At 38.0% G+C, this 23,401-nt stretch overlaps 1 protein-coding gene across 1 annotated transcript in view; it reads left to right on the top strand.

The window, feature by feature from the left end:
* Positions 1 to 23,401, top strand: part of OSBPL3 (oxysterol binding protein like 3) — a 94,782-nt gene that overhangs the window by 41,532 nt on the left and 29,849 nt on the right. Inside the window, exons 3-12 of the mRNA XM_027676103.1 lie at positions 656 to 898; positions 10,502 to 10,618; positions 10,823 to 10,876; positions 12,832 to 12,945; positions 13,700 to 13,870; positions 17,257 to 17,377; positions 18,211 to 18,314; positions 18,463 to 18,555; positions 19,163 to 19,319; positions 21,685 to 21,815. Of these exons, the coding sequence (XP_027531904.1) occupies positions 806 to 898; positions 10,502 to 10,618; positions 10,823 to 10,876; positions 12,832 to 12,945; positions 13,700 to 13,870; positions 17,257 to 17,377; positions 18,211 to 18,314; positions 18,463 to 18,555; positions 19,163 to 19,319; positions 21,685 to 21,815 (1,155 nt within the window). The 5' untranslated portion in view covers positions 656 to 805. The remainder of the gene's footprint in view (positions 1 to 655; positions 899 to 10,501; positions 10,619 to 10,822; positions 10,877 to 12,831; positions 12,946 to 13,699; positions 13,871 to 17,256; positions 17,378 to 18,210; positions 18,315 to 18,462; positions 18,556 to 19,162; positions 19,320 to 21,684; positions 21,816 to 23,401) is intronic.

Here is a 23,401-nt window from a genome sequence, read left to right as displayed (position 1 = left end):
ATGCTGCAAGAAGCACTGTTATTAAACAGAATGTTAATTATTCTTCCAGTCACTAACTGAGACAACTGATGTGATAGTTGTTACTACTTTCTGATTCCAGGTAAAAGTAGTCATGTACAGCTCTATGCAGCTGAATTTTCATGCTCACTACTTTTAGGTATTCCTCTTTATTTGTATAGAGGGTTTTTTTTTCCTTACAACCTGAAGCCATGCTTACTTGTTTAAATTATCAAGGAGCTGAGAAAAAGAGCTATATTTTTGATTATACACCATCTTTTTAATGAGACATTTTATTAGATGTTTTGTTCTCATTATGAGTCTATTTTGGTCCATTTCATATAGGTATTTATTATTCTCTTTGCTTGTCTTTATTAATCTCTTTTAATTACTTTAAATCTGTAAAAACATGCTTGATGCTGTACTTTGTCCTCTGAATAAATCACACAATTAAAACGTGTTTAGGATCCAAAATTCATGTAATTCCTGTTTGAGACTTGCAAATTTATCTTAAAGTGATTGTTGAATTAATGTCTTATAATGTACAGCAATGTGCTCATCTTGTATTACCAAAGGCTTTATTATGATTCATTCTACAGGATGACAGTAGGCGACAGCATCCGATAACTTGGCTTTTTGTTTTGCTTTTCCCTTTTAGGATTTTCCATGGAATGCAGATCCTGCCACTGGACTGCATTTGGGTAAAGGATGAGTTCAGTGTTTCTCTGAGGAGTCTTCCAACGCATTTTCTAAATTACCTTCTAATGGTGTTCTAAGTGAGCTTATGTGAAACAAATAGTTTTGGATCATGAGTGAAGAAAAAAACTTTGGTGCATCCCAGAAAATGTTGTCTCCTTCAAGAAGTACTAGCAGCTGCTCCTCCAAGCAGGGAAGTCGACAGGTAATGCAAGCTTTTTTATCCAAAATCAAAGCATTGCTAAAATTGATGTTACTTTTGGTTTTGAATACTGGCAAATCTCTTAAACTCTGCTTTCCTGATGCTTACTTGTTTTATTTCATGATGTCTTTGCTTTCCTTACTCTCTTTTTTTTAAAAATTTTTTGTTGGTAACATCATCTTGCTCTGAGTCAAATGCAGTAAACACACATTACTGAACAGCACGCATGTGTAAAACTGGAATGCTAGCAGTAAATTTTGATTTCTGTCATGTTGTATGTATGGTGTTTTTATAGTGAAATAGAGCTTCTGTAGTGTCTTGGTCTCAGTGGTTTGATCCTGAAATCCCAAATCTTCCTTGTAAGATACTACTTTTGTGATAGAATATTGTGTAACCGCTCTGTTTATTTCAAGTTTCCAGGAAAAGGTGTGCATGCATGTGTGAAAGATAATGCATTTTTCAGAAACCTGACATAGGCCTCTTTGAATGCCCATTTGTGCAGGTTGTTGCTGTAGATCTTAGATAGGAAAATAAGTATTCATGTAACACTATGCATCTGGGTGCCTAAGGTAAAGGTTGCTTTGTTTTCCGCAGAGATGATGCTATTCTTTAAACCTCTCCATTTCAAAAGACATGTCTACAAGTGTTAGCACCTGACAGGTGAGGCTGCTTTTGTTTGTGGGCAAGAAACACTGACCTGCAGCCACACTGAAAATTAAGCTTAAACATGGTCAATCCATGCTTGCAAAATCGTGAGCAATATGCTCAACATAAACTTTTATCTTTGTGAGTGCTGGCTTAGTGGAGCTCTTGAAGCTGCCTCAGGCTGAAATTTTAATTGGAATTGAGCATTCCAATCCCCCAAAAGCTTTGGAGACCTCAGCTGTGTTTCGAAACAGCACCTGCTTTTCTGGGACTTCTGGCCCTGTACATACAGTTGGCAAGGCAGACAAATCTCTGGACAATTTATGCCTTTTAAAGTGCTGTTCTAGTATATTAAACAATGAAATCCCTGCTTTCAGGATTTCTTTTTTTGTTTTCCTGCAGCATTATTTTTCACATCATCTGTATGAGATTACCTTTAAAAAGTGTAATTTAAAAGATTTTGTATTGTCTGCTTCAACAGTTCATGTCTATCAAATGTTATCATATAGTATTTAAATAATAAGATTTATGTGAGCATGATTAAATCCACTGGTGTGTTACACAGCCGTATGAGCAACCATACTTATGCAGAAGCAATTTCTGCAAGAACCTCTCTTACTGCTGTTTAACATGATAAAATCTGTTGGCTAGCTTGGGCTTTTGAGACTATTCTTAGTGGGTCCCATTTCTTATCCGTTTTGTTCTCACCTGCTCTGTTTGGAGAAAAGGAAAAATTCAGTAAGTTTTAATGTCGTCTTGTCAATCCCCAATTTTTTAGTCTTTGACCCTTGTGCAAAAAAGCAAGGTGTACCTGAGCAAGGTGAGAGACGCAGCTTGGTGTTTTGTGTGTATTCCTGGAACATCCGTGCTCGTTCATGGGAGTCAGGCAGATGGTAAATGGCCTTATAGACCTCTCAAGTCAAGCTAAATGGAGTTATAAGGCAGATTGTTTCCCAATGTATAATGAAGGGCAATACAATTGATATTTGTTTGTGATACTATGGGGTGTTGTGATAAATATCTCCACTTAGATCAGTGTTTCCTTATTAAACATTTCATGGCCAATGATTGCATTACCAAGTATAAATAACAATATACTTTTTCACTGGGGAACCTACACGGGTTGACCGATTGTCCATATTTCTAGGCAGTGATGATGATAGAGGCAAACTACAGACCTCAGGGAGTTTGTGTGACTTGTTATATGATGGGAAGTGACCACTAAGCAGAGCTAAGAGCTCTGCTTGCTTGCTTTTTCCATACAGTCTGAAAATTTACAAACATATTTTCCAGAAATTATGTGCACTTTTTAAGGTTACACTGGTATTTATGATATTTTTTTATTTTTTAAATAGAGATTTCTAATATCTGCAAGGAATACTTTAATAATTTCTCTGTTTCCTTCTTTACCAAGTGTAATAACTCTCTACCTTATCCTATAACTTTGTTTGCAACTCTTGAAGTGATGTAGAGATCTTACTTCAAAGTAGTGAAATTTAGAACGGGAAAAAAAATTCTAGATTAGAGTTCATTTCAGCATTGTCAGTGTTTATGTGCATGGCTGCGTATTGCTGTTCCTTCTTAAATTCCCTGATGGTTTTGGTGTTTTTCACGTGGCTGTTTTTTCAAACTGAAGTTGTCTTGCAGTTTACACAGCAAACTGTTTTGCTGGGGAAAAGAGATTAAATAAGATAAGACTTAAAGAAAAAAAAAAGCTTTAAATATCTTTAATAAGATTTAAACATGCTGTGTGTTATGCACTTTGGATATTTACTTGAAAGTAATGTCTATGGGTCATTTTACCTTACTTTTTGAATTTATTTGTTAATTATAATTCGTGATAGTAGCATGTTTCAGTGAATGTTTTATTGGCTATACTCTTCTGTGCTGCTTGTGGGAAGATGGACCTTTAGGTCTAACAGAGGCAGTACTCTGCCAGACATACTGGTCTGGACACTGCAGTGCTTTGGTGAGGAACAGATGTCTTGTCCCTGTTCCTGTTCTCAAGAAGGCTCTGGTCTTATAGATTGTACAGATCTTTACCCTGCTAGATAGACCCTCTCTTCAGTGGTGCAAACCATATAGTATAGCATATATTATAAAATCTAATTATTGGTGCGGGCAGTGAGGATGTTGAGATCTTTCTTGTGTCCTGTCCCTTTGCTCCCCTCTTTCCACAGAGGATTTCTTGTCATGCCAGATTGAGTAGTTTGGTTTATATCACTAATTGCTTCTTTTCTGTTTCTTGTATTGGCAAACTGGAGCTTTGTAGTCTGTCCCTGCTAACACCCACCTACACAGGGCTGACAGGACTGGGAATGAGTGATGCCAATGCCTGAGGGTTATTTAATTTGCCCTTTCCATCTGTATATTAGTTTAAATGACAGCACTTTAAGTGTTCTGTTAAGAAAACAGCAACAATCTCAAGTTCTATAAAAACTGTTAAAAATCCTCTAATCCAAAAAGGACCGCATGTGCAACAACTTCCAGCAGGTTTTTGTCTGTTTGTTTGGATTTGTTTTTTGGGGGTTTTTTTTGTTTCAAAATGCTGATGGACTAGTAGAATGTAACATGGTTACTGATACTTTTTTATTAATAGTATCCTGAAAGTTTAAATGATATTGCTGTGTGCTGTGCAGGTTAGAGTGATATGCTATGATTTTGATATTCTTTCCTTCATCTTTGTTCTCCTTCTTCATGGAGGGCTGATTATTCCTCCTTCAGACACCTGTGTCTCTCTCAGGCACCTTCAGAACTAGGCTTGTGGCTTGCAGGTTAGCAACAGATCTGTCTGACAGGTGCTTTTCTCTGTGCTGCTGCTCTGACACAGCAGTTCTTTGAATCTGGTTAAGTAGAAAGAAATTCTGAAAAGTGTAGGGGGGAGGAAAGTTGAAGTGGGGGGAGGTTTGCCCGGAAAACAGCAGGATCAGAGTTTTGAGTCTCTCTGATTTCCTAGGCACAGACTCTGTTGCTGGTGTACATTAGCACCAAGTGACCTGAGATCGGGATATGGAACCACAGTAGTGCAAGGTTGCTGAGTCTGCTAAAATTTAGTTATGTGTTGGTATGCTGCTGATGTGGACCATGAGGCCTGTGATGCAGAAAATGGGCCACTGTGCTAGAAAGGAGTTGACTTAAGCAGGGCTGCAGGACTTGGAGGGATCTACTTCTTTTGCTGCATTTGGTGTCCGTTTCAGGCCAGATGTAACACACTTGCAGTGTGAACTGAACAGGTGAAAAGGTAATCCTCTTCCACTGAGTTCACCTTCATCTTGAAGCCTCATGGCAAGTTGGAGGCTACTGCCACTTCCCACCTCTTTGCTTTTCTCTGCCTCTCTCCTTCAATCATGGAAAGAGATCTCTTTCACAAGATGTGGAAGAGACAAACAAACTGTATTTTGTGAGGAAGGAAAACTGATGTTGATCTTATTCAAATTTAAGTTGACCTGTAATCAAAAGAAGATATATTGTGGCAGTTATTTTTAAGTCTAATATGTTAACTAACTTTTAAAATAGGTCCACTAGGAAAAAGCTTTATGACAGGAGAACCACTTAAAAAAACCTCATGTTCCGTAAAAGAAAATGAAATCATTTCTGCCAATTTTATGAACCATAACAAATGCTTTAGTTGCAGCTGATGCCAACCCTTATCCTCCACAAAGCAGGTTTCTATTTTTGGCACTTTAAAATATTTGGTACAACTGACTGCATTTTGCACTGGAAGAAAGTCTGTCACTATCGTCTGTTTTGTTCAGGGAGCTGAAACTGCAAGCATCAGTCTGAGAGCCATTCAAAATCATTACTTCGTACTTTCTCCTGAAATAATTTGCCTTGAGGAACTTGGTGCAGAATATTGCAGAGAATGAGGAGGTTTTATCTCATTGAAGGAAGAAAATTACTACATTTACATAATGATGGGCTTAACTCTGAAGACCAAAGTGTATGGGTTTTTTCCCCTCATCCACAGAGCAGGTATAGGCCAAGTAGCATCTACAGGGTGGTTTTTAAGTGCTGATCTGAAATGAGCACTTCTGGACCTTAGAGAAGTAAAGATTTTGTTCCTCCCTTAGCCCCGAGTAAAATTTCTTCCTGGGCAGGAAATGCAATGTTGATCATTTTGTGCAGATTTTGGCCCATAATGATGCAAAATATCTTTTGTAGTGTCATAATTTTAAGACACAAGCAATCTGGACATCAGACTGATGCTAGAATTGTTAATGCCATTCGTCTGGGGGTTTGAGGGGGGGGAAGATGAGGGGGTGTCATTGTTTGGTTTTTTTAAGTTAGTGCTGTGGTTTGGGCTATCTCTTTCGGTTCCCTATTGTGGGATAAGAATCAGCAAAAGGCAGCATAACCTGAATTCTTTCAGGAAATACTGTATCTCCAGTTTGCTCCTCTGCTATTTCAGATGGATGAGTACAGATGATAATCAACCAGCTTGATTCATTTGCCTTCATTTTAGAGAGTAAGCATTTTTCTTTCACTTCTGCAGCTGCTCCCAGCAATAGCCAGCTGACACTCTTTCCTCATTCAGTAAGGTGTCAGATCTCTTGCAAATCAAAGTCCCAATCAAGATGTATAGGGTCTGGGTCAAAAGCAAATGGATCCAACACCAGTCACAGCAGCAGTGTTTTGGAAAATATGAGTTTGGCTGTTCAGGTGGGATAGGTTTTATTCTTCTGGAAGGATGTATATGGAAGAGTGTCGCTGTTATTGTTGGAACGGCTGAAGCGACACAGATATCAGTCATAGTCCAGGTGTAAGGTGATCAAGAAGCTGTTTATTGCTCTCAAGTGTTTCTTTTATACTCTTTGTATACTATCATGCTACAACATAATTGGTTAAAAGTCTCAAGCATAAGACACTGTACGTACTTTCATTGGTGACACAGAAGACACTGTACATACTTTCATTGGTGACACTGAAGACACTGTGCACACTGTCATTGATTGGTGACCTTTGGTCTCGGCTGCATTAGGTTTGTTCTGTCCAGCATTGCAGTAAATATTTCCTTAGAGTTGTTTACATTCCTCTGCAGTCTCCGTATCATCCTCTTTTCAGGGATATACTTTGATCTCATCAACATCGATTGCTTCGTCAATAAGTGCCAGGCTGCTGACAGACCCACTGTCAACCCCGACAGAAGAGGACCAGATGCTGATAATGCATCATTATACCTTGCATGTACCCAGCGGGTCCCCAAACTGTTAATTCCGTAAGCTTTTAAGAGGATCAATTTCTAATGCAACTAAGCTACCTTTGAAGTGTGGGGTTCCCAGGGCAGAAAGGTGAGCTGGAAGCTTGCCTTCACCACCTGAGATTTGGCAGATCATTGAGCCTGCTTGATGGGAATCAGTGGTCCCACTTCTATTTTTCTTTGCATTTTCACACTTTTTAATTGTGAAGGCACATTCTAGGCCACCTCACTGACCTGAAGAGCACTGATAAGTGTGGCTTTCCTGCAGGAATGTGAGACACCTGGTGTCTGAACTGCAGGAGAGATCCAGACAAAATTGGAGTTGTAATGCAGGCCATGATGTGCTCTGTATTTTAAAGTTTGATCAAAACTGTTAACACCGTGTGTATTCCAGGTGGGTGTAATTGGCTGAGCTGTTTCTCAGCTGCTTCCTTTTCCACCTCATACCCTCGAATATAGCACGGATCTGTCTCACTTCAGGAGTCCTTTTTTTCTAAACTTATCCTTATAGAAAGATGAGGCTCCACAAAGATCTCATTGCAGCCTTTTTGAGTACTTAAAGGAAGCTTACCAAAAAGATGGAGAACAAATTTTTACACAGGCACATACTGATAAGACAAGGGGGAATGGTTTTAAACTAAAAGAGTGGAGATTTAGATTAGATGTTAGGAGGACATTCTTTATGGTGAAGGTTGTGAGGAACTGGAACAGGTTGCCCAGAGAAGTTGTGGATGCCCCCATCCCTGGAAGTGTTCAAGGCCAGGCTGGATAGGGCTATGAGCAGCCTGGTCTAGTGAAAGGTGTCCCTGCTGGAACTAGATGATTTTTAAGGTACCTTCCAACCCACAATATTCTATGATTCTGTGAATCTGGATTACTATGTTTTCTTTGACTGTGCTCAAATTTCTGCTTGCCTCCTGCAAGCAGACTGATCTATCAATGATATACTATGATTATGCTTAACCAAAGTCTGTGGGAACTTGATCCCAAAGTTGAAGAAGTTGTTTCGTTAGCTACAACACTAGAATATTGAAAAGGATCTACTGTTTGCTAGTCTTAACTACTACCAGATTAATTCTCCGTGGAAAATTTAGGTGTTTGGGTACTGCAGTTTAATATAGTTTGGCAAGACAAAGGAAATAGCTTGCTTGGTAATTGAGCAAAACAGCTTTTAAGCTCTTCTGGCTACTTCGGAGAAGAAAGAAACAAAACCATTAACACAACATTTCTCTTAATCTCACAGGTGCTCCTGTTAGTTCTTAGTTAGAATTATCTCTCATTAGTTCCATCAGGTTTCTTATGTTTTAAGATGTTTGCCTTTATTCAAGTCCCCAATTTGAAATCAGCTAATGTCAAGATTATTTTTTATATTGGCTTATTTAGTAGATCGTATTTTCTGAGGACATGAGATTTTATCCACATGTGGGCATTTAAACAGCAGGAATTTCAGGTGTTACTTAGTGTAAATTGTAGCATTACATTATATTTGATGATATATAAAAAGTCTGCTCTCTGTCATCGTAACAGTCCCAGTCCTTGTGATTATATAAGGGTTAATAAATAATCTTTACAGGAAAGAGAAATCCAAGACCATTCAGAAAAAATTTAGTTGCCTTTAAATTTAAGGCAAAAGAGGTGGTGGAACATAATTTCTCTTTGGCTTCCAAAACTGTAGATGAGAATGTTCTGTCAAAAAAAAAAAAAGGTGGTGGTGGTGGGAAGATCCTTAATTGTGGAGACTTAGAGCTGTCTTTGCACTTGAGGAGCTGTCAAACAGCAGCTAGCAAACTCTAGCTAGCTGTCCTTGCCTGGGCACGGACTGGCTCTCTGCTTCATCACCCTGTGAAAGACCAGTGCTGTTGGGCTTGACCAGCAGATTGTGCTGCTGGTGTTGGATTGATGTGCTGGAGACAGCCCAGGAGGCCTCCTGTCTCCCTGCAGCCCTCTGACTCATGATATCCATGAGTAACTTTTCTGCTCCCTGATCTGATCCATAGTAATTTACCCCAGAGCAGGAAAGGGTTCATGATTATTGAGAATTCTAAGTGAGTCCCAAAGTAGTACAAATAAAAAAAAAAATAAAGAATATGGAGTGTAGCTTCTGATTTTCAATAGAAAAAAATGTTTTCATGATTGTTGGTTAGAAATAATGGTATCTAAGGAGATGTCAAAATGTCTCTTAAACTGGAAGAGGGAGTAAAGAAGTTATTTGTAACGAAAGTGACAAGGAATAAACTGACATATCCCTACTGATCTGTAGGGACAAAAAAATGTGTGCCCTGATAAAAATTTTGGTTAGAACAACTGCACTCTCAAGTGATCTGTGAGATGTTGAATGACAGGAGCTGCTCAGCCCCACATTTCTACTGCTTGCGGCTTATCGTGTAGTGCGTGTTGAGAGACTGAACTCAAAACAGGAGAGCAGAGCAGCTTTCCGGTTTGTTCCACTAAGTGCAGCACAAGGAAAATAATAAAGAAGTAGTGGAGTGCCAACAGTAACATGATGAAATTAAAGAATGTGTTTTTGAAGATGGTTTATTTTAATGCCGTGTTTCACAAGTAATGAGTATAATACCTGATGTAATTTTTTCTCTGAGTTTAAAGAAGTGAATGTTAAGGATTCTGGAGATAGATAAATGAGGAAAATTAGCACTCTTGCTGATTTTTGTTTCGTTTTGTCTCATTTTTAGTTTAAGATTTTTTTTTTTTAGCCAGTCAAGTTCTTTTTGGGAATACTTGCCTATGTATCTTACAGGGAGGACTATGAGTACTTACCTACCTGCTATAGTTCTGTTTTCCCTAAAGTGTTTCATACTAGTCCTTTTTTTGTCATTACAATCTGTGTTAAAGTATTCTTTGTCTTTTTCAAATATAAGAGAATGGTACTAGCACATACCATTTCCTGTCAGTTGTTATTGTTCTACATCTGCCAAACCCTGTGGTAGCTGGCAATAGTTAATTAATGAGATCTCTGATCAGAAACATTGAAAGTCATGTTACATTGTCATTTGCAGTTGTTCCATAAATAAAAACTGTAAAAATATTATGACATTTAGTCTCTTCTCTGTTATGTTGCTGCGGGGTCTTTCACTTAAGAGTTCCTGATGACAAAAAAGAGAGATTCTCTTTTAAATACAGTTGCATCTGATGAAAGGCGGTTTTTATTTTTCTTGCATGTTCCCTTTATGTCATGTTCCTCGTAGTACTCAAGTTACTTCCTTGGCTTTTTAATTTATATTTTATTTCATTATTTTTACTGTAGGGAGACTGCAATTTACACCAGGCAAAAAACTTTGACTTACTGAATATGGGCAAAAGAGTTTTATAGAAAAGTTCTTCATTTTCGGTGTCTTTTCTTTTTAGCTTTATAACTTATAAAAACATATCATTTTAACATAAGACTGTTTCTGCCTGTGATAGCAGAAGATTTTTTTTACGCTAATTTGTGACTAAGCTGTGGTTATGCATTGCATGTATGTATGTACACGAAAATATACATATAACATTCTGGTAAGCACATAGATGCAATGAAGGATGTTGTCATAAAAATTATGTTTTGTTGAGTTGGTATTGTTTCTATGAAAATAAAAAATAATCTTATCTCTTGGAAAATATTTAAAAGTGCAAAGATGGATCTTTGGTTAGATTTCAGCAACAATTGGGTTTTTTTTTTTTTCTTATAGCCTTCTTCTTCTTGAATCTCTCTTAACAATTCAGTTCTTTGGAAGAAATAAGATCTACATTTGGATTTTCTGTTTAAGCAGGACAGCTGGGAAATTGTAGAAGGACTCCGGGGAGCAATGAATTGTACCCAGGAGCCGCAGAAGCAAGAGGGCTGTTTGCTGAAAAAGAGGAAATGGCCTTTGAAAGGCTGGCACAAGGTAGGAAAGAAATGTGTATCTGAAAACTTGATGCCACCTGAGTGGGACTTACTTGGTGTGGTTTTGTGGCAAAAAGGTTACTTAAAAGCAGAGAAAGTGTTCTCCAAAGAAAGGCAAGGAAGGAGGGTGTGTTTGTGGTGTTTTTCTGTTTAGGATTTTGTGTCTGTTTTGTTTGTTTTTAATTTTCTGCATTTCTGGTTACAGAGATACTTCTTTTTGGACAGAGGGATTTTGAAGTATTCTAAATGCCAAGCTGATGTAAGTGATCTGAAACCCCTTAAGGCCTTTATAAAATACACAACACTATTTTATTGGAAGTAGCAATAGTTCCCTATTGTTGCCAATGAGAAATAGAGTTTCAGCTATTCTAAACAGTAAGTTGAGACGGAAGGAAATTATGGTTTCAGCAGGTAGTATTTATCATAGAATCAGCTGGGTTGGAAGGGACCTCCGAGATCATCAAGTCCAACCCTTAATCCACTAGTGCCATGGTTACTAGACCATGGCACTAAGTGCCACATCCAGTCTCATCTTAAAAACATCCAGAGACAGAGAATCCACCACTTCCCTGGGCAGCCCATTCCAATGCCTGATTACCCTCTCTGGAAAGAATTTCTTCCTAATATCCAAACCTAAACCTCCCCTGGCACAGCTTAAGACCATGCCCTCTTGTCTTACTGATAGATGCCTTGGAAAAGAGACCAATCCCCACCTGGCCACAACCTCCTTTCAGGTGGTTGTAGAGAGTGATGAGGTCTCCCCTGAGCCTCCTCTTCTCCAGGCTAAACAACTCCAGCTCCCTCAGCCTCTCCTCACAGGACTTGTGCTCGAGTCCCTTCACCAGCCTCATTGCTCTTCTCTGGACCTGCTCCAGCACCTCAATATCCTTCCTGAACTGAGGAGCCCAGAACTGGTCACAGTACTCCAGGTGTGGCCTCACCAGCACTGAGTACAGGGGAAGAATCACTTCCCTGCTCCTGCTGGCCATACTGTTCCTGATCCAGGCCAGGATGCCATTGGCCTTCTTGGCCACCTGGGCACACTGCTGGCTCATGTTCAGCTTCCTGTCAATCCAAACTCCCAGATCCCTTTCTGCCTGGCTACTGTCCAGCCACTCTGTGCCCAGCCTGTAGCACTGCAGGGGGTTGTTGTGGCCAAAGTGGAGGACCCGGCACTTAGTCTTATTGGACCTCATCCCGTTGGAATCAGCCCAACTCTCCAGCCTGTCCAGGTCCCTCTGCAGAGCCCTCCTGCCTTCCAGCTGATCGACACTCCCCCCCAGCTTGGCGTCATCTGTAAATTTGCTGATGGTGAACTCAATCCCCTCATCTAAATCATCAATAAAGATATTAAACAGAACTGGGCCCAACACTGATCCCTGGGGGACACCACTAGTGACCGGCTACCAACTGGATGCAGCACCGTTCACTCTCTGGGCCTGGCCCTCCAGCCAGTTCCTAACCCAGCACAGAGTGCCCCTGTCCAAGCTGTGGGCTGCCAGCTTTTCCAGGAGAAAGCTGTGGGAGATGGTGTCAAAGACTTCGCTGAAGTCCAGGTAGACACATCCACAGCCTTCCCCTCACCCACCAGGCGGGTCACCTGATCATAAAAGGAGATCAGGTTGGTCAGACAGGACCTGCCCTCTCTAAACCCATGTTGGCTGGGTCTGATCCCTTGTCCATCCTGTAGGTGCTGTGTGATTGCACTGAGGATGATCTGCTCCATAACCTTTCCAGGCACTGAGGTCAGGCTGACAGGCCTGTAGTTTCCTGGGTCCTCCTTCCGGCCCTTTTTGTGGCTGGGCGTGACATTCGCCAACTTCCAATCATCTGGGACCTCCCCAGTGAGCCAGGACTGTTGGTAGATGATGGACAGTGGCTTGGCGAGCTCTCCCAGCAGCTCCCTCATCACCCTTGGGTGGATCCCATCTGGTCCCACAGACTTGTGGGGATCCAAGTGGCTCAGCAGGTCACTAACTGTTTCCTCCTGGATCACAGGGGGGCTATTCAGATTCTTATCTCTTTCTACAAGCTCCAGAACCCAGCTGTCCTCAGGACAACCTGTCTTACTGTTGAAAACTGAGACAAAGAAGGTGTTAAATACCTCAGCCTTTTCCTCATCTTTGATAACTATATTCCCGCCCATGTCCAGTAAAGAATGGAGGTTATCCTTTTGCTTTATCCTGGAGTGATTGTATTTTTACTTTTTTGCAGATAGAGAGAGGAAAACTTCATGGCTGTATTGATGTTGGACTTTCTGTCATGTCTGTAAAGAAATCAACAAAATGTATAGATTTGGATACAGAAGAGCAGATATACCATCTGAAGGTAGGTCTTCAAGACTGTTATAACCTTGTTCCCAAATTAATAACAATAACTGTGTATGATGAAGCCCTTTTGTTTCTTTTTTCGATAGCATGAGGTCTGTTAGTTACACTAATAACTTGGTAGTCTCAGCAGATTAGTTTACACTTGTAACTTGAGAGGCATTATTATTCTGTTTCAGAGTCCAGAATCAGTAACATTGTTCTGAACAGAAACCTTGAAGATGCTTCATGTTTAGCAGCACTCTTTTCACCTAACACTTTTTTCACTTGTTGCACAAGTGCTTTTATTTTCAGTAGTTGTATCTTTGCCTTATCTATAGAAGTATTTCCATGGTCAAGTATGGGGATTTATCTATCCTTGTGGAATAAATAGTTTTAAAATACATCACCAAAATCAAGTTTCTGTTTTCTTTGACCTAACTTTAACAATGACAATTAAAAAATGACAAATTTATTGTGTGGGGTTTTTTACATTGTAGGGGTTTTTATGTATAACTTGCTAATTATTGTGTTCTGCATTGGAACTCATAACTACTAACTGTAGTTTCTCTTTTTCCTGACTTTATCCTGTGATTTTCTGTCATTCTTAAGCTCATACAGTATGCATTTTTAATAGGAGCATCCTTAGAAAAACTCTTCTGATAGTTTGCCAATAAAGGCCAACCAGGCTACTTGTCCAAGGAACACAAAATACCTTAGTATCTCTGTAAGTGATTTTTGAATGTGAATGTTATAAAACCTGAAATTTTGTGTAGGTGAAATCTCAGGAACTGTTTGATGAATGGGTAGCAAAACTTCGTCATCACAGAATGTACCGTCAGAATGAAATCTCCATGTTTCCTCATGACGCCAATAATATTTTCTTCCCTGTGTCTACTACTACGGACTCTGTCCCTGGTTTCTGTGATTCTACTTCAGGTAGAAAGGTAATAGTTATTATTTATAAATAATGAGCTTTCATGGTGAATTAAATTAGTCTGATTTGTGTTTATTAAATAAAGAGCATAATGGAAGTTTGTGGTGGCATTTAAGTTATGCTCTAAAATGTCAAGAGAAGAATTAAATTATTTATTGATTTACTCCCAAGCAGTTTTCTTTATGATGCTGTTAAATTTTATAATAATGTTTCATTGTTTTAATCCAGTAAATTATATTTTCATTTTATATTCTTATATATATTACAGACAAATGTATTTTATATTGACTTTCAAGACTGTATATTGAGTTAGAATCCTCATAATTTTTGAGACATATATCAGTATTTGTATGATATGTACTGGTGAATATTAATCTGGGTCACAGAAGAGCACTTAGCTAGGTATTTTTTTCCCTTTAGCATTTTGCCATATATCCTTTAGCTAATAAACCCTCTCCCCTTTTACATTAATGAAGCTGGCTACTTAGCTGAGAAGCATATGGGAATTATACAAGAATCCATCACCTGGGGCCACTACTTGTATTTGAATTTATATTTTATATATTTAATATATTTAAATTTATATTTAAATACCCACCCACCACGCTGTGGGTGGGCATGGGGTCTGGATGGGTCCAGCTGGCAGTGTACTTATCTTTTCATAGAGTCTGTGACTGATAGTTTCACAAATGACTTGACAAATGTTTAGTCCAACACCATAAATGACATTTTTGATGCAGCTTCATGGAAGAGTGTGTGTGTTCTGTGTCTGGACACAGCCTCTGTGCCTTCAGCTGTCTGTACATTAACTGGCTGACTTTCACCCAAAGAAGCTCTTCTGCTCCAATATAGAACCACTGGTGTCTTTTGTGACTCACATCTATACTGTTTTACTTACTACAACTGAAATGGCTCTCTGTTTCTGTCAGCTCCAGAGTGTCTCCTAAGTACCAACCAACTCCTTGTTATCCTGCTGTCTAAGGTTTTCTATTCCCTGGGATAATTGCTGTGTGATCTGAATGGGCTTGTTCCCCAGCACCTTGTAGTTCATCACTTTATCCTGTAATTGAGTATGAGTTTTAGCAAACATGAACATGTGCCTGAACAGCTTTTTGCTCAGGGTTGAGAGGGAGGGGATCTGTGTGAGCAGGCAGCTGAAAGAACAATAACTCACCCTGCAGTAACAAGGCCGTTCTGCATAGAGTTGTTTGCACATATTTTGTGGTGCCAGCAGCTCTGTGGCTCTGACAGCCTGCTCTTCTGAGGCTGTGTCTGCAGGGAAATGGCAAATCTCCTGTGTCCATTTAGTTATTTTCTCCCAAAAGACAGCAGGGATAGAAGTGGGGAAAAATATCAAGGGCAGAAGTGGAACATTTGCAAAGTCCATGATATATTTATGCCGGTGCTCTCAAGGAAGAAAAAAAAAAAGAAAAAAAACCAGAATCCATGTGACCAGCATATCTGAAATCTATGCTTACTGCAAGAAAACTAACCATTTCTTCTTTGACATGAAAGACTTAATTCAGACTATTAATCCAGATTTTCACTGCAAAGAAGCCCTACTTATTTTCATGTGAAAAATAGAAGGGGATAGTTCTTAAGCTGCAGTTAATCACCTTAGCTCTGCTGAAGCTAAATGGAACTCTGCCAATTTACACCAGCCCTAGCTGGATGTTAGTTGATATCAATCCAGCAGTAAGATTATTTTGAGAAAAATATAATGTGTGAACTTGGAGTTGTATTTTATTTGCTTTTAGAAACACCTGATTTGTTTTCACATTTTTTTTTAATTGTGTGTATCTACATATGTTTACGTGGAATGCTTGTACTCTAAAGCTTAGCCATGCTGTTCCAAAGCAAAACTATGTGAACTGGAGCTCCACAAACTCTTGCCTGTTTGTATATTGGTGTTTGGCAATGCCTATTTCCTTCTTTCCTCCTGCTCATGTCCCTTATGTTTATGAGTTCTGGAGAAGTTGGTTATGTGAGATAGATTTCTGAAGAGATAAATATGGAATTTGTTCACAAAATGCCAATACAATTCCTCATCTTTAAATTCAGTTTACTTGTGCTTTTAAAGGTGCTGAGATTATTATTTGGATATACATATATATATGAATAAAGCTCATACAGCTTTATGTAGGAATAAAACAGTCAAACTGCATAGATTAATTTTAAAATAAGTGTGCTTATTGGTGCTTACTGCTATTGCATACTGACACAGTACTAAATGATGTCACATGGATAGTGCATTTTGTTCTGCAACTCATGTTGGAGGTTATACTGTAAATTTAAAAAGACCATCTAAGAAAACTGCAATAGACTGAGATGTAGATGATGTTTCTTAGGAATAGATTTAAAAACTAGTACTACCAGAGTTTTGATATAAGATGAGCAGGAGGTAACAAAGTTTGTAAATAGTACGCTTCAGAGAAAAGCCAAACAATTTAGTCAGCTTTTCTTATAAACAGTAAACTGGTTGTATAATGGCACTTAAGGTGAAACATTTTAAAACTGATTTTAAACAAGATGTTGACAAAGCATGTAATTTGTGCAACTTCCTGATGTAGGTATTATTGAAAATGAAAGGTTTAGTAGGGTGTACAAATAATCAAGCATTTGAATGGCTATTATTTGTAGTTACATTACAGAAGAAAACAGCATTATAGGCCACGATCAACTGGTAGTAGAACTGGGCAGAAATTTCTTCACATTGGAAACTATTTAATTGTACTGCTCAGTTAGCTCTTACAGAGAATTTCCAGCATCTCCTGACACACTTGATAGTGGACACTGCTGAAATTGAGCTAAGTTTGAAGATGTTTACTGAGACGTTGTAAAAGGGTAGTATTTACCCAGATGAGGTGTGTGGTCATACCTGTATTAAGGCCTGTTGAGCCAAGTCTGTGCTGAAGTCATACAACTTTGAGTAAAATTTTAAAATAATATCTAGTGCATCTTGCTTTTACCTTGAAAAATAGCTTTAACAAACACGTGCATGGTACATTGAAGTTACTTCTGGGGCTTCTTTGGGGACCATGTAGGAGGAACAGAATGTCCAAATTTGATCCTGCTCAGATATGGTACTTTAATTGTATTAAGTTGACCTAATTTATGAGGAACTTTGCCCTACCTCAAAATTTAGTTTTCAGCAAATTTTATGGTTCCTTTAGTATTTCCGCTGCTTGTAGGCAGCAATTATGTTAGATAACCTGCCATTATGCTCAATGACTGTATACCTAGTCTAGATCGTACACTTTTTTTCCTTCATGTAATTGATGTCTTTGGCTGTGATCATGGAAATCAACTGTTGATTGTCAAAATTTGTGTATACAACATTAAAATATTGTTTGTTAATAATTCGCTTGTTTGTTTTTTTTTTTTTTTTTGGAACAGACAGGGACCAAACAGAATTCAATATCAGCTGGAGGTAACTTGTCATTTTCCTTTTCAAGTAATGAGTCCAGGATTTCCTCTTGGCTACAGTCTTCTGAAGACATGGAAAAATGCTCAAGAGGTAATGATATTTGAAGGAAAGTGAAAGTAGCCTAATATTTCCCCTAGTTTTTCTTAACAACAAAAGTATTATACCCTAAGTCATCATTATTGTTAGAGTTTTCTCTCAAACTGGAGGGAGGAAAGAGGTGGTCGTTGATTAACTGGCTACTCAGTTGTTTGCAAAAGGACTAGTAATTTTGGATGTGGATGTATCAGTTGTGGACACCTCTTCAAGAAACCTATATATTTCAATACATTTTCTTTTATATAGGAGAATCACATTCAGTCGTAAGATTTGAACTTTCTTAGGCTGGGTATTCAAAAAAGGGAAGCATCAAAATCTAATAATTTAAAAAGCATTAATTCTTTATACTTCAAAGTCACCTTCTGCTTTCATTCTTTCCTAAGAGCAAGAAGATCTTTCTCATGGTGTTAGTGTCTGTGTGATATTTATTTGTTATATTTCTGCCTACACTGAACTTCATCTCAAGTATAGAAGAGCCTTATCTCTAGCTCTGAATGTACTTGAAGACTGTGTCATTGTTACCCTCACCATGAGGAGCTTTGACAAGTCCCAAATTGCAGTAATTATCACATTATTCTCATTTTTCTGCAACCAACTGGGAAAAAATATCATGATCATTACACATACTATATAGGTGCATTTCAGTATTTTGAATTTAAACCTGAAGATAGTACACAATCTTTTTATCCAGCATTCTAATATTGTGCTTTTACTCAGTGAATAACTTATGCTAGCTACAATCAAAATAGGACTAACCTACAAAGAAAAAAATTGTCAGTGTGTCTGTTACTTTAGGGCAACTGAAAATATTCTTTTGTTCAAAACAGACCTCTCCAACTGTCACACATACTTACTGGAAATGAACCAGCTGTTACAGAGCATGGATGTTCTTCACAGGACATATTCAGCGCCTGCTATAAATGCTATGCAGGTTTGTTGTTTAGAAACAAAAGCAAAAAGCATATTCCCTTACAATTCAAAAAAACAACCCTAATCCTAAAGAATCAAGTTATTTCTTCCTTAGCTCTGTTAGATATATGGCAATCTGTATTGTTTTTTGTCCTGTGTGTTGTTAAAAGGTTGGACCTTTTGAAAGCCCAAAGAAGGAAAAGAGAACACACAGGAGGTGGCGATCCAGAGTTGTTGGGAAAGAAGCTAAAGGAACATTACAGGTAACTTCAGTCCTTCCAGGGGCTCATCTTCCTCCAAACCTTATTGATCACTTCTTGGCATGACCTGTTTAGGAAATACGAATCCTTTCCAAGTGCTGTCCTGTGCTAGCTCATTTTAAGTGGTAATATACCTGACAAAACACAAATATATTGTCCTTGATATCTGCAATAGGATCTGTCCTGTTACCTCCAGGAGACTGACCATGTTTATTTTACCCATGTTTTCAGTCTGTCTCCAATATGGGGGGCTGTGCTGGTGGTTTTTTTTAATCAGTACAGATTTTTAAAATTCTCTAGATAGTTTTGTACACATTTGCATCCAGAGGCCATGTGATTAGATACTTACAGGTGGGGGGAATAATATAGCATATGTTACAGCTCTCAGCGGACTTGGTTTTTTGAGTTTTGCCAATTATCCCATTATGGTATCTTGGGCAAAGCTGTAGCTCTGGTTTCATTTGCCAGGTGTCATCCATTCCAAGCTTACTGGTAATTGACAGTAATTATTTCATTTTTTTGTCTCCAACATGTAACCCAGGTGGGTACAATAAAACAAAATTTTCTTTACAGTTTATAAAAATATCACAAATTACCATCCTCCTTACAGGTGCCTTCAGTATTTTCTGCCCCTATGAGACTGCATGCTTCCAATCCAAACTTATCTACAATAGATTTTGTAGAGGAGAAAAATTACTCTGATGGCTCTGAAACATCATCAGAATTTACAAAAATGCAAGAGGACTTATTTCAAGTTGCACATAAAGGTAAATGAAATTGTCTTCCATATATGGTTTTATATCATCACAATTTAAATAACGGTGTGACTGCTGAGAATGCTTCCTGTTTAATGTTTAGAAAATGCAGAAAACACTCTTGAATTTCCTTAAGGAATTGCACATGTTGAACTTGTGGGTCACTTAAAAAAGGTGGCTTAATCATCATTTTTGATTTATTTATTTTTTATTAATAGAGGACAGCCCTTTGTTTTATGTGCTAAAAACCTAGCTTTTTTTTAATTTTTTTTTTTTTTTGCCAAGAGGTAAAATACCTGAAATCAATTACTAGAAACACAACAGAAGATTATACTCTTTTGTGTTTGCATGCATATGTGTGCATATGAGCACATGTATGTTTCTGTATTCGGTGTGCTTCACTGTATTTCAGTCAACATTTGTTGATGATGCAAGGGTTGCTATGGTAGTAACCTATTTTTAGTGAATAAGAAGAGTAAAATCATGCAAAGCAACCAGAAGGGGAGCTTGACTAGAAATATTTCTTCCCTCAAAATCATTTTTCATTAGCAGTGCTTTGCTCCATCACCCTCAAACCAGAAGCATTTTTATTATTTAAGTGATCTTGATGAGGAAGGCACTTAAGCATTTATAGCTGAAAGGCTTTTGGAAGTATTGGCTTTGTCCCCTTTGGCACACGATAATGGTTGATGTTATCAATAAGCACTTTCTGCTTGTTTTCCCCTCTGGTGCTGATATATCTTGATTCTGTTATGCAAGGAATGTATCTAAGTAGTAAACTTGATAAAGTCAATTATTGTCAAAACTAATGTATGTTTTCCAAAAAAAGAAAAGAAATGGGGGTGGGGTGCAGTTGGAGAAGTTGCTGTTAAGCAGAGCAAAGAAATCACCTATTCAAGATCATCTTACCAGAAATGTCCGTGTTGGAAATTTTTGTTATATTGATCCACGCATTAGAAGGGACAATTAACTTGGTACTATTTACCGCAGTATCAGTTTACTAAGAGGACAAAGAATTTTTTTCCAAGGTTACTTTATAGCACACTCATTCCAAAAATGATAGCAAAGAAACCATTTTCTTTTTTTTCTTCAGCTTTTTGATACAAATTAAATAAAATGTAATGTTGGTAGTTTAGTATGTAATGATTCTTGAAAATTAAAGTTAGTATACAAAAAATGGTATTTAAGGTCACTGAAGATTCTGGCCATGTTATCTATGTATGAAAGCCTAACAGAATAGATCATAGTGGATATATCTCCCTCCCCACCGCCTGTGATACTGTTAAAGATTTCTTTGGATAGTATGAGAATTAGCTTTGGTAATGGTTTGCAGTGTTGGAACATACTTTAATTTTTTAGAAGACTAAATTAGATTAACTCAGAGTGGATGATTAGAAGAGAGGAGTATCAGGGATTTCTTGATCACTGCTCTTTTCATGCATCCATGCCCAGATTTTTTACCCTAATTTCCCTGTAAATGGGCTAATTTTTGCACGGGCAGTTTTCATGATAGTATTACAGGGCTTGATTAGGCCCTCAGAAATCCTCTGATGCTCCAACTAATTGAATGTTGAAAACCTACATAAATAAATATTGCTCAAATAATGTTTTTATTTCTTGTGGTTAAAGAGAAGATTAAATGTCTTAAGGGTAAAAAAAAAAACTTTAAAAAATGTATTTTCCCTCTAAAAATCCAGTGATTTTAAAATTGCATGATCTGTTGTCTGATCTAAACATATCAGGCTGGTGGTAGTGCCTCAGGAAGGAGTAGAAGTAGCAGCATAACATGCATATCATTCAGGATCTGACCTTTTGAGTCACTAAATCATCTAACAAGCTGAAATTTCTTTGTTACAGAAAGAGATAACAAAACTCAACACCACAGTTGACTTGCTTGCAGGGAAACTACTAACCCTATAGCTGTGGCACAATGTGTTACAGCTGCTTTTTTTGATGACTTTTTTCCTACTTAATTTTTTTTCTTTCATCTCTTCTTCTCCCACACTGGAATTTATAAAGGAATGTGGAATAGAATCATGACCATCTGAAGATTCAAGCTAATTGGGGAACAAAAGCAAGTGAAGAGCAGATGTGGTTAGTTAGCTTTGTTGCCATCTGTCACAAATAATCAGAGTAATTTTGACTGTGGCTAATATAGTCAACACAGTAGCATTCACCGTAAACATTTCTCCTACTAAAAATCTACCCTATAACCTTGATTAATATTATTTGTTTTTAGTAACCCATCCTGGATCTCTCAACCTAAATTCTTGTTTCTGTCACCATAAATGATGTTTTATTTAAGTTTTACGTAATTAGTACACATACAATTGGTAGCAGCTGTTTTTAACTGTCACTTTTTACGAAATGGTTCTAGTTTACTTCACCTTGAGGTCAGCTTTCAGCACCATATCTACTGAGAGAGAAAAGCTGAAGCAGATGCTGGAGCACGATGCATCTTCATCTCCATCTGCACAAATAGTGGGCTTGAAGAATGCCTTATCATCTGTAAGTGACATGCTGAAATTCACTGGGCTTCATTGTCATCAGATACTACTTTTAAATTTTATAGTAGATAATTTCTGATTCTTTGGTGTCTATTCTTTGCTAGAATTTGCAGAACTCAATCACAGCAAGTTCTACATATGGTGTTTTTCAAAGACTCTTTCCTAAATGTTAAAGGTATTGTCAAACCATTGAAGTTTGATAGATGGATTGATATAGGTATATAGTATAATCTGTATCATTTGATGTTAAGAATCAGAGGGTTGCTCTGTGACTATGAGTCTACTTTCTTTCTAAACATACACTGTTTAATCACCCAGTTCTGGTAGCTTGCAGGTTTCCTTTTCCTTATTCTTTACCTAAACAGCACTTGAGTGTTCACTGTATGACCTGGCATAAAATAAAGGTGAGAGTGGCTGAAAGCACTACCCTGTCCCTTCTAATGCACTAGAGCTTCATCATGCTGCACCAAGACACTGCAAAGCAAATTCTAGTACAACTTGTTTACATTGACTTCCAACCTTAATTATCTCTTAGTCCTCTAATAGCAGCGATGGAGCTGGTAGGGCAGAGTTCTAAATGACAAAAGATTGTGCTCTTTAAAAAAAGGGAGAGGGGGAGTGTTTGGTTGGTGTGCTTTATGTAATTGTTTGACACCAGAACTTTCAGATTGGTCATGTTTCAGTGTGTCTACTGAACAGTGATCTGATTTCAGAGCAATGAAGGCCGTCATTACTATGGCCGTAAAATTTTGGTGTTTATTGCAAATACCGCATCAGAGGCAGGGGAGAATTTCTGACACTGATCAATGTGATGTAGATCATCTTAGAGTTATTTCAGTATGAAGACTTCCCTTTGCTTCACAAAAGCTACATGTGGTTATAGTTTTTTAACATACCTCTTTGCCTAGACCTTTAGAGACCATGATGTCTTCATAGCATTTAGAGAAAGCTGAAGCCTGGTGCATAATAACTATACTCGCTCACTTGCACTTCTTTGGTTTTGGCTTTCAGATGTTCCTCTTTCGATATTCGAATAGGTGATTTTTATTTTCCAGGGTTATTTGCCTACCATTTTATATCAAAAAATCAGTTTTAAGATTGCTGAACTCAGTGAACACTCAGTTTAGCATGAATTAGTTTGGTTTTTTAGGCAGTGAAATTCTGTTGTCCATCTTCATCCTGTACATGTCTTTTAAAAGCAATTCTTTTAGGTCTTATCTGATACTTAATAAGCCTTTTGTAGCCAATCCAGAAGTCATCTGTGAACCTTGGCAGTTTCAACAGAGGTTAACGCCTTTGAGGGCTATTCTTAGCCTGCAGATCTGCAAAGCCGTGATGCCAAAAGAAATTTTCTCACCCTGTACAGCAGAGATCCTATAGGAGAAAGGAATAAGCTTTATTTGGAAACATATGGAAAGATAGATATGATAAACTTGACATATTTTAAAGAATTCCTTGTGAGAGAGTCCTGTGTTGATGACTTTGACTTCATGTTTGTTGTTGTTCATTTTAATTGTTTTCTGTACAGGAGAAACAAAAAATCAGACTCACAGGTTTAAAGCTATCAAACATAGCTCTGTTTTGCTC

The sequence above is a fragment of the Neopelma chrysocephalum genome, unplaced genomic scaffold (assembly GCF_003984885.1).
Source record: "Neopelma chrysocephalum unplaced genomic scaffold, ASM398488v2 Primary Assembly neopelma1_26, whole genome shotgun sequence".
In the NCBI taxonomy this organism is placed as follows: domain Eukaryota; kingdom Metazoa; phylum Chordata; class Aves; order Passeriformes; family Pipridae; genus Neopelma; species Neopelma chrysocephalum.
This window is presented reverse-complemented; position numbering and strand designations above follow the sequence as displayed.